General features: G+C 38.3%; 1 protein-coding gene across 1 annotated transcript; it reads left to right on the top strand.

Moving 5' to 3' along the window:
• Positions 1 to 3,370: 3,370 nt before the first annotated feature.
• Positions 3,371 to 8,098, top strand: LOC125965715 (leukocyte surface antigen CD53). Its single transcript, XM_049716464.2, has 7 exons — positions 3,371 to 3,538; positions 3,661 to 3,849; positions 5,586 to 5,660; positions 5,880 to 5,990; positions 6,184 to 6,291; positions 7,368 to 7,451; positions 7,745 to 8,098. Exons 1-7 carry the CDS (start codon positions 3,476 to 3,478, stop codon positions 7,811 to 7,813), a joined length of 699 nt encoding a protein of 232 aa, XP_049572421.2. The 5' UTR covers positions 3,371 to 3,475; the 3' UTR covers positions 7,814 to 8,098.
• The last annotated feature ends 3,976 nt before the right edge of the window (positions 8,099 to 12,074 follow it).

The raw sequence follows: 12,074 nt of genomic DNA, 5'->3' as shown, positions 1-12,074 counted from the left end.
TTCCACACAAAAGGTGCACCTTATTAAAAGGTACACCTTCGGCATTTGAGAAAATTAAAGGCTTTTAAGTGTGCCTTATGGTGCAGAAATTACGGTACACGGCTCATACAGGAAATTGGGCATTGGCAAATAGGTAGAGCAGGTGTAGTATTTCAAAATAAAACCTGCTGAACTTCCATTTTAGCTCACTACACAGCTTGACATGAGTTGGACATTTAAAAGGCAAAAAACAAGCTCAAAATAACTTAAACTTGGTAGAAGAGCCAAAGTCCCAAAAATAATGTCCCAAAAGTGATGAATGTGAATTAGGTGTAACTCTGAAATGAGACAAGGCTGTTGCTCCTGTAGATTACATAAAAAGCACTGGTCTGTTCCAGATAAATCGTAAGATGTTGATTTGTACATACATGCTTTCAGAATTTCCACCTGCAGAAATGCACAAGGCAAAGTCCAAACCTACCCTGGAATCAGAATCTGTGATACCGTGTAGCATGATTTTATTTTACATTCTGCTTACTGCTGCTAACCACCGGGTGCCGCCAGCATAAAACTTTTGTAACATTGAACACCTTTACTGCAAGGAAATCATGACAGTTCTTGAGATCCTGATTCACTGACTCTGTTTTTGCAACAGGATGACCTGTCTTAACCTTTGCATTCAATGATGAGTGACTTGAGTTTAGCTCAAACTAAATGTAATTTATTCACAAATCCAAAATGTTTGGAGTCACCCACAATCTTATTCAAAAGAGAGTTTTCGTTTGCACGCACCAGCTTCTCGCTCAGGCATTACCCATTATTTCTTGTTGGTTTCATATTGTCATAGTCATCTGCTGTAGCAATCAACTGTGAATTTCTGCCACAGTTTTTTATTTTGTGTATGTACCGGGCAGTTCATGGTGGATTTAGTAGTTCAAACAGTGGCGGGGCAAATCAGAAATTGTATGCAAGTCAAAATGTGCCATAGGGAAATTTAGGGTGCTATTCATACCTTAAAAGTGTATATCGTAAATCAGGGACCCTCTCAAATGTAGTTTGATACTGTGAATGTGCTTTACTTTTGTGACTACCACCGCTGCACTGGAAAAATGTTTCTGTTCTCCACATTACAGTATGCACACATAAGGGCTCTTTGAACTCAAATCTAAAATCAAACTGGAGTTTAAAGTCCAGTAGTCAGTGCACACATGTTCCCAATTTGTAATGAAATATGTACCTGAAGTGAAATCAATGTATTATTGAAGTTCCCCATGAATCTGCACTCCACTCCTATTTGTTTCACTGTATCCTATTTAGGATGAGCAGGAAGCTGGATTCCCATTATCCCAGCTGACAGTGGGTCAAGATGGCTTTAAACTTGCAGACATTCTTTTACTCTCTTGCTCTTTTTTCATGCAAAAACTCTTTACAGTACTTTCCAAAGACTATAGAGGGAGTTATGATCAATGACTTTGAAGAGTGTTTTGGGGGAAATAATTAGAGACTTTGTGCAAAGATTATAGAGGGAGTTGTGATCAATGACTGAAGAGTGTTTTGGGGGAGATAGTGACTTTGTGTAAATGTAGTAGTCTAAAAATACTTTGTGTAAATGTAATAGTCTAAAAATAAATAAAAGTTTAATCTGGTACGCTTCCTGTAAGTACTACAGGGTCAAATGTGTTTCATTTTCAATTTCTGAGACTTTAATGAACCTTTACTACCATGTCATGTGGTAATATCTTTGGATAAATTCAGGCTCCATTGTAGTTTTTTTTTTTTTTTTCTATGTTGTAGCGCTAATTACTTTGAAAACAGAATACTGTTGGATTTCTAGCACATAATTGTTAAGCTTTTTGAGGCAGCCATATATGTATTCTAAATGCACATTACCCTTTTGCTGTGGTATAGGGGCATATGATTCAACCAACATGCTGGAATAAATATACAGTAATTCAAGATTCAAGAGTTTTTATTCGCCATGTTTGAGCGTGCCAAACAAGGAATTTGACTTCGGTAAATCAGCCTCTGTTCAACATTTAGGTGACTAACAACAACATTCAGGACATGTGAAAAATGGCAGATATTCTCAAACATCCCCTGATCTTAAACTCCCAAGAGGGCAAGGAAAAACTCAAAACTCCAGGGGAAATGAGAAACCTTGAGAAGAGACCACAGATGGGAGGATCCCTCTTCTAGGATGACAAGGCTGCAATGGATGCAGAGAGGACACATAGTACAAACAGTGTAGACAATTCAAAAAAGGTGTGGAGAGCAGGTTGTTATTGCACAGTAATGACTCTGAGACTCTAAGAGTGGTGTGAGTTCATCAGAGCAACAGCCTGGGGGAAGAAGCTGTCTCTGTGTCTGCTGGTTTTAGCGTACAGAGCTCTATAACGCCGTCCAGAGGGGAGTAGTTCAAACAGACTGCAACCTGGGTGAGAAGGGTCTGTAGAGATGTTACTTGCACGTTTCCTGGTCCTGGACAGGTACAAGTCTTGGATAGAGTAATTGTAGCGATTGCACCAATTCACTAATCAATAATCCTTAAAAGTCATTCCATCACGATACATTTGTTTGTAAAAACTACCAGTAAACTTTTGTATGTGGTGTGATACTTTTGAACTGCAGAGTTCTGGCTCTGGATGTATTTTCCACCAGATGCAGCCCTCTGCTGGTCAACAATGAAAAGCAACATCACTGAGTTCTGTACACATGTGCGTCTTAAGTATTTTGGAATAAATGTTTTTTAATGAAACTCTTTCATTGTATGTGCATTTGTCTTTATTTTCTGTTAACAGTCGCATCTGAATGATGCAACTGCACAATTAAGCGTCAAATCAGGCCAAGTGGGGCCTGCTAACTTTGAACTTTATAAAGCAATGACAACATCACTTAATTTGGGTATTGCTTGAGCAAAATAAAACCGTTTTATGAATGTTTCCTCTTCCAGGGTTATTCTGAACCTTGCTCCATTTACAAGTCTTCAACAGAATGGTGACAGTTAACATAAAACATGAAAAAATGTTATTCAAGTCATGAATTTACATTTTCTTGTTAATGTGCCATGCGCTTTAGCGCAACAATATCACGTTAACCTTACAGACAATTTTTATAAAATACAGTAGTGGAAACTTGACAAGCAAATATGTCAGCATTTCATTTTTTTATCTTTTTTTATGAGAGGATGTTATAGTTTTAACTTGTGTTCATGCTACGGAAAATCGATAATGAGTAAATTAGGGTCGCTCAATGACATTTGAAGGAACTCCGATATAAAGGAAGTTGAAACAAAGTGAACATATAAACTCAAGGAATAATGTGTAACTGGGCTGGCCTGAATAGGTCACAACTGCTCATTGTGTTTATGGCACCGTGTCACCATATCAAACACTATTGTGGTGTAAACACAGGCACCAAAAGAGCAGTCTCTATTCTTCAGTCAAACAGATCTCTGTTGCTCTGACTGAGCTAATTGTGCAATCCCACAGAAATAGGAATGGATCGCTCGTGTGTAAACTGCTTGAAAAATCTGATGGTGTTCCTCAACTTCCTGTGCTGGGTAAGTTTTAAAAATGGCAAGTTCATCCTGTGAATTTTCTGTTATTCGTCAAACTGAATTCAAACCCGAAATGGGACTGTCACATTGGTAACATAAGGTGTTGTTTCCTGTCTGTTCTACAGCTATGCGGTGCATTTGTTGTTGCTTTCGGGATATTTCAAAGCATACACTCCAAGTTCGCATCTCTGGTCACAACTTTCTGGCCCATCTTCCCTGCCAACACGCTGGTGGTCACTGGTGCTATTGTTACCTGCGTGTGTTATCTGGGTGTGCTTGGTGCCATGAAGGAGAATCGCTGGCTGCTCATCAGTGTGAGTTTGACATACACTTCAACCATGTCATTAGTCAGTGCATGAATGAGTAATTTTGACACAAGTGACACAATAATTTGGGCAATGTGCTATTTGAGGTTTACACTGGTAAAACATCCCAAACTATGTTCAAGAATGTTATTAGAAAATGAGATGTTACATCAAATGGTGAACTTTTATTGAAGTACATGTTTGTGCCAAATTTAGGCCGGTGAATATTCTCGTTCACCTGGGTCATTTTTTCCAGGGGTAACGATGAGATTGCAATTGGACTGTTTTGATTGTCTAAAAAAAAAATTCCACCTATCTGGTGAATAATAAATGACGACACCGTTAAGCTCATCAACAAATTCCTGAACAGTAAATAAAATTATGATGAGTTAAATCAGGGATAGGCAACTTAAACCCTGGTGTGAGCCACATTTTTTTTATTTGCGCCATAGTGGGGGCCAAACATGTTTGACAAAAATGCTATTTTAAACATAACAAAAATACATGCCTGCAAAATGTGTGCTTGAAGCAAAAAACAAAAAAAAAAAAAAAAAAAAAAAAAAAAACATAATTTTGTTTTTCCAGTGCAAAACGCTCTCAAAAAATTACAATACAAGGACAGCTCAAAACTACTGAATAAGTAACCTGCAATTTGTACTGGAAAAAAAACATTAAAAACTAATATTAAAGTACTATGTCTGCCACGTATATCACTTCAAATCTGAGAAAAAAAGATGAGGCATAAAAAATTAGGGCAGTATAATTCACATCAACTGCGGAACGGCTGCGTTGTGGTCTTCTCCGGAACGAGAAGATCCAGTAAGTATATTTCTAAACAAAACCATTCTGCGAATTTTGTTTTGTTTTTTTTAGTTCATGAAAACGTCACATATCTACAACCTGCAGACCTTCCATTTCAGCTAATCAAGTAGCTCGGCACGAGTCGGACATTTAAAAAGCAAAAAACAAGCTCGGAATAAATTTAAATATGACAAAATAACACTATATAAACACAAAACGTACTTAACCACAGCAGAATAGCCAAACTCTCGGAAATAATGTCTAAAAAGCGTATCAAGTTGAACGAAAGGATAGTTATTGTTTAGAAATGGCTCTCTTTTACATTGTTATCGTGTAAACTCAACTAAGACCTCTAAGACCTGTAAGCAGAACTAAGGCATGTCTGCGCTCAAGTGGCCATTGCTGATATTACAACTTAAAATCAGATTTATACTATAGTCACAGTTCGGCAACCACGGATCTCAGTATAGTCTCAGATTTATTTTTCACTCTACAAGTATTCTTGCATATTTTTCAGAGGTTTTCTAGGATATTTTTACACACGCACCCCTCTCTTTTTGTGTGTAAAAGATATATTGAGTGTTTAAAAATTTTGGAGGGACTGTAAGAAATAAGACAAAACATTTAATAATTGTATTTTTTAATTGATCAATGTGCCACTCAAGGCTGTGGGCCGCCATTTGCCCATCTCTGAGATCAATAAGCATCATCATTAATACCCAATGCATTAAATCTAGAGGGAAAACGTTTCGGTTTACGGTCTGTCAAACTCACACCATCAGTGCTTTGTGACCATGACCACAATAATACGTCAGTCAAGTTTCTACATTTAGTTTGTCATCTGTTCAAACTGTTACACCTTTACAAAAACAAACGTATAGATTGAGTTAATGTAGTATAATTTTATCACTATCTTATCTGAATATGATTTTGCCCATTTGCAGTTTTTCGTCCTGCTCTTCATCCTGATGCTGATAGAGCTGGCCATGGCGTGTGTGTTCCTGGTTTACAGCAGAGTGGTAGTAAACTGTTTATATTACACATCTGCCAACATGCATAACAACAGCTTGAACTGTCAGTAACCTATCATCATTGCATCACTAATTTTATTTTTAAGGTGGGAAACGTTCATTAAGCCGTCATGTAGTGATTGTTCTGTTCATGCCTGTGGGCGATCTTTGTTCACTGTCTAAAGAACTGGGATATTGCAAATAACATAGTTTGTGTCCACTGTACAGATAGACTCATATTTTGAGAAAGACCTGAGACAAAGTTTGGAGATCTACAGGCAGTCAGGTCCCGGAGAGAACCAGACCATTAAAGATGATTTTGATGCTGTCCAGCACCTGGTAAATGACTCTGTTCATCTCTACACTTAAATAGAACTTGATTACATGGGCATCTTGACGGGCTTCATGTTACATACTCAAAATGTTGAAATGATATGAATATCAAGTTCCCTCTGCCCAAATCAATGGTTTTGCTCAGCATTAGATTTTGATTTCTTTATTTTTGTCTGTTTCTCTCTCTTTCTCTTTTCAGTTTCAGTGTTGTGGCGTACACGGTGAGGTAGACTGGATGGGTCATGTTCCCATCTCCTGTTGTGTCCAGGATCCCTGCCACTCCCTTATCCACACCAACTGGCCAGAGGTTGCCCACTCTTAAATTGATTTCAAAATAGCATTTTATTGTACAAGACATGCACATTCAAAATTGACCTCAGATGTGGACTGAACTACTTTGGTTCCCTAATAAAAATCCATCCCCAGAATAAAACAACTTTGTGTCAAATTTGGACCCAAAATGGGATATTATGCGAATTGTTCCGAGATGTAAGACACCGTGGCATACTTTCTGTAGAAGGATATGATACATAAATGCCCCTTTTCTAGAATGCCTAATGCTAGATCAAGCTACAGAAGGTGCCCAAGGAACACTTTGAAAAGACTTGATAAGATACATAAATATTTCACATTCTCCCTGACCTGACCTGAATTTCTATTCCCTTCCTAATTTTGGCATTGTGATTTATCACTAGGAATATTTCACAGTGGAATACAAGGCCTCCACCTTTCAACGTGCCTGCACAACTTCATAGACACAACTTTCATTTCCTTTTGGGTGCATAGTTAAACAGTATAGTCTTTTCACTTCTCAGACAAAACACAAATCTGAAAGTGAATCTAGATATTACATGCCACACATTTGAATAATTTATGTAAACAGACCTGCAATTGGCTGGCAACCAGTGCAGAGTTTGCCCTCTCACCCAAAGTCATCTGGGATAGGCCACTCATGACCCTGGTGAGGACAAACTGGTACAAATGGGTGGATGGATCGATTTGATCCGACACTCATGGGCTAGAAAGCCATGTGGTAGTCACATGCTCCAGTACTTTTGCTCACATTAAAAATGGAGCCAAGGTGTTGCCTACCAAGTTATGTATCAGATTCAAATCAAAATACCTGGAAATAATGAACGAACTTACTGGTAGCAGGCACCCCGGTAATTTACTGTTCTTTTTTCAAAGTGTTACTGTTAAATATTCATCCCCACATGTAAATTAACTGTTAATGTTTGATTAAGAATATGTATACGTACATGATGTATGATATACGTATATACAGTATGTACAGTTTATGTAAGTAAGTATATCGTAGATGTGGTTGCTTTGAGTCCTGCTATTCTTTGAATTTCTGAGTTCAAGTTCATTCTCTTATTTCAGGGTTGTCTCATTAAACTGAGGGACTGGTTTGCGGGAAACTATCGGAGCACCGGAGCAGGCGTTGTCACCCTCTTTATCATACAGGTGAAGTAACTTCAGATTTTTTTTCACAGCTAGAAATTTTAATGATTGTAAAGTTGAACTGCGTAATTATAATTTGCTGCAATATGTTAAACTGTTGAAACATTTTACTTAATCGACAGACAGGCAGTAGGTAGGGTGCATGGACAGAGACAAATAGATAGATAGACCTAAATTTTCTCATAATACTAGTTAGTTATGTGGTACTACAAACGTGTTTTGTTTTCATCTCAATGTGGTTTTGAATGTCATTGATTATTTTGTTAATTTTATGTCATGTTTCATTCTGCTTGCAGTTCATTTGTTTGTGTTTTACCATCCCACTGTTTTGTCACTTTGGTCGAAATGGGCTGGGCTACTTGTGAAAAGGACGCATTGCCAAAGTCACAATGATTTCTCAACGACTTATCAGTATTTAACGTGCTAAATGCCTCAAGAGGTAGTCGCAGTTGCTCAAGCTTTGTCCACATTAGTTCTTGCAAATGTTTCCTTCTGATACTTTTTATTTTTATTATACATTTCAAAATAACTTTTTCTTTATTAGATTGTATATTTCCACGAAATTGTTCATCTGTTATTCAATGTTGTAAGAATTGATTGGTTTTACCCCAATAAAGAAGCTTCTATGCTAATCAAGGTTCCATAAATCACCACCGGACTTGGCCATTTATGTGCACTGTTACAATAACAACTTATCTCAGCCCTGATATTCACAAACTTTAGCTGAAATAAACAATTCTGCTGATTTCAAAGGCCTCTCTTATCCAGTATTTTACCCTACTGATTTTAATTTGAATTCAAGTAAATGGCTGTTTTGCGCAAGCCCTGCATTGTTTCCCATAGAAGTTCAAAAGGTAAAGAAGAACTACAAGGCACGAGCATTAAGCATTGGAATTGTGTCTGAATAAGTCATGTACAATAACTTTCAAATTAATGGGGAAAAAAACTCTTGGAAAACAAGGGTTGTGCTTTTCTAACCATAACTCACTGTAAACCCGTCTTTAATTCTTTTTACAAGGTAATATTCTCAGAACTAACCACGGTCACCAGAACAGCCTATATTCTGTTGGAGTCCTCATTCTCATTTTCAAGAATGTTTTCACACAAAGTCAAATTTGAAAGAGGAATTATTTCCAGAAAGGTTTGGAAGGAGTTAAAATATCAGTTAGAGTGCTTTTCCCCATCTGGGTATTTTGCCTAACTCTGTTTTATGGTCCTCAGTCTCTATATATTATAAGTGAACACTGTGACGATTCACGGGCAAATAGAGGTAGTTACAACAAATTAATTTGTAATTACTGAGTCACACACACACACACACGCACACACACAAACTTTTTTTATGAAGAGGGCACAGCTGCTTTGCTGATGAAGTGAAGTCACCTTTCTAAAATTATTTTCGCAATTTCCATGTATAATTGCAGTAGGTTCTCTGGGACAGAGTTCTGATCCTTCAGTATGGAACCCAGAACACACCATAGTCTCCTAATTGCTAAACTATGGTAATGCACAGTAAGTATTTGCATATTTCCGGCTATAAATATACAGGGAAATAGTTAAATACAGAAACAACTGAGAATAATTACTACTCCTGTTGTTGGTGTCCACACTAGACTGGACATAAACAAAAAGTTTGTAGCACCTGAATGTGGGACACTGGGGCCCCAGCCTCGAGCCAGACTTGGGGCAGTGGCTGCAGGTGAATGCCTGGAGGCGGGGCCTTGACCCATGGACTCTGACTGCATCCTCTTACAGACCCAATATACGGAGGCAAATTAGGGTCCTTTGCAATTTGTGCACGTATATGGAGCAGGCGTATCAAACTCGCTGCCCACATGATGATATCACTGTTTATCTTGGTGAAGCCCGCACCATTTTGCTGTGTTGTAGCCCTGGGCATTTTCTTCCCTACTTATGCACTACCATAGCTTTAGGCTCATGACAATTTTGGGCAAAACGTAATTCTGAAGTGAAACAAAGAAGAAGGAAAATTAAATAAAGCTGTTTACAAGAACAGTCAATTTTGAGAAAAACAGGAACCTGAATGTTTTTAATATTAAGAGCATGAGCAGCTCAAAATATCGTGTTCATTGCACACAGAAAGTTGTGATGCTAGAATAAAGAAGTTACTCAAGTATGCAAAGTACCAGAGAGATGCGACCAGAAATGAAGATTGAGAAGAATGGGTTAGTTGTAATTCCAGCTCGATGTCTGTGGCAGTTGAATTTGGGCTTCTTTGAGGCAGTCGATGTAACGAATCAGTCAGGACAACCATTTGCAGCTCAAGTCATGTTTATTGAAATGAGGGAGAGGGGAAAGTGGAGAGCTGGCGCTTTAACAGGTGTGCTGCAGCAGTTAGGCGACATCGATGGAGAGATGACTGGACCTCAAGCATTGCTGGTGGCTGGGCAAGAAGAAGATGCGCTGACAAGCTGGTGGGCAAGGGAGCGTGACAGCGTCGACAAGCTAAACACGGACGAATCAGAGTGAAGATGTGGTCATAGACAAGCAGGGGTCGAGCCAACAGGCAAGCAGGACGTGAGGCGGAATCGGGGGGCTAGGTCGGGGCAGGCGTCGTTCGTGAGTAGTCTGTCGGACAGGCAAGCAGGAATGGCAACTGGAAACAACAAGAATGAAAGCAGGAACAGGGAGCAACATGGGTAGTATCACGGGACGAACTGATAAGGAGTGACACGTGACAGTCGAAACCGGACTGTGATGGATGACCCAGTCTCTCAACAACTGCAATATTTATCTGCCTCAAAAGCATGATGGGCAGTTGATTGAAAGGAAAACTTGCAGAATGGAGAATAGAAACCAAGTGATTTGAATACGTGTTGTAGCATTCGTGACCACAGAAAATTGATTGTAATTAAGTAAAAGCAGAGATTTTGTCCCGCCGCCACTCTTCTCACTTCCGTAGATTGAAAGTAAACCCAATATGTTTAGATATTTGTAGTTATTACATTTTAATGAATTGATCCTTTCCTCTCCAAGTTAGCCTGACTGTGTAGGTCAGGTGTGTCCAAACATTTTGCAAGGAGGGCCAGATTTGGTAAAGTGAAGGGGCTCGGGGGCCAATAGTTTTTTGGACATTTTTTAACCACAAACATTTCATGCAAATACACACTGTTATAAAACTAAGTTCATTGTCCCAATTGTCTTTATTTTTTAAATCACAAAATAACCAAATATAAGCCACTCAGGCAGATGTGAACAACTCTAAAAATACAAATACTGCCTTTCATTAATCTCTGAAGAGTCAAATGACATTCAACAAACTGTATGAAATACCTTAAATTTACATGAGTTTAAAATTATTTTTGCCTCAAAACTTAAAACAAGTGAATTTTGCTCTTGTCATTTACATACAATATCTTTCAGAAAGTAATAGTTTGTGTCACGTCTACAGGTTCATAACATCAACAGTATTAACATGGCCACTTTGTAATATTTAATATTAAGTAATATTTACTTTTGATTTACTTTTGACTCACAGCCCCACGTGAAGAATCACTGTTGTGATGCCAGTTCAGCTTGGAGCTGCTGTACTTTATCAACGCGGTCACTCCCTTTCAGCTTGTCGTGTCAGCATGTTTAGTCTGATAGTGTCTCTTTAGGTTGAAATCCTTAAACAAGGCAACCATCTCTTTAGAAAGTAGACAAACACAATTGCCTTGACTTTCAGTGAGGAAGTATTGTAATTCCCATTTCTCTTGAAAGCAATGTCAACTTTCCTCGTTTTCTTTGCAGTTGCCATGGCAGAAATGAGCGGAGAGGGGTGGTGCTACTACCTTTTGGTAATCGGAGGAATTATAGTTTCAAGTTTCATGATTCTTTTTCTTCAGTTTGACAGTGCAGTTGGGGCATAAATAATACATTATAAGACCAAAGCTGTGGGCTGTATGAAATCTGACCGGGGGTCGGATTTGGCTCACAGGCCAGACTTTGGTGTAGGTTATGTATTTATTTATTTATTTATTTATTTATTTATTTATTTATTTATTTATTTATTTATTTACATTATTGACGGGGGTCACGGCCATGCCGGAGACTATCCCAGAAGTTATCGGGCAGTAGGCGGGGGACACCATGAATTGGTTGCCAGCTAATCGCAGGGAACCATTCACACGCACACATGCGGACATTTTGCTGTGCTCAATCGGTCTACCATACATGTCTTTGGAGGAAACTCATGCAGGCAGGGTCAGAAAATACAAACTCCTCACAGGAAGGCCGAAGCCAGAATCAAAGCCACAACCTTTGCACTGTGAGGTGGATGTGCTAGAAAATTAAGATGGGTTTGTGTTAGTTTTCATGGAAAATGAATATTAAGGAATAGGATAAAATCATATTTATTAAAAATGGAATTAGCATCTTCAGAAAATATGATGCAAACTTCATTCAGGACTCATCATGGAAAAGGCATTTTGGTATAAAAATTTTAAAATACTTGCTGCCTTTTGAATGCTAAAACTGCCCCGTAAATTGATAGATTTTCTAAACGAAACTCAGTGCTTATGTCTTTACTGTTATTGATCATATTGTATGAAAATGACTTTGGTTATTTAGTAAACATGGGCACTGAGCCTCAATATTATTTTAACACACACTCAAACAAATGAA

The sequence above is a fragment of the Syngnathus scovelli genome, chromosome 3, assembly GCF_024217435.2.
Source record: "Syngnathus scovelli strain Florida chromosome 3, RoL_Ssco_1.2, whole genome shotgun sequence".
Lineage (NCBI taxonomy): Eukaryota > Metazoa > Chordata > Actinopteri > Syngnathiformes > Syngnathidae > Syngnathus > Syngnathus scovelli.
The sequence above is the reverse complement of the archived record's forward strand: the minus strand, read 5'-3'. Positions and strand labels throughout refer to the sequence as shown.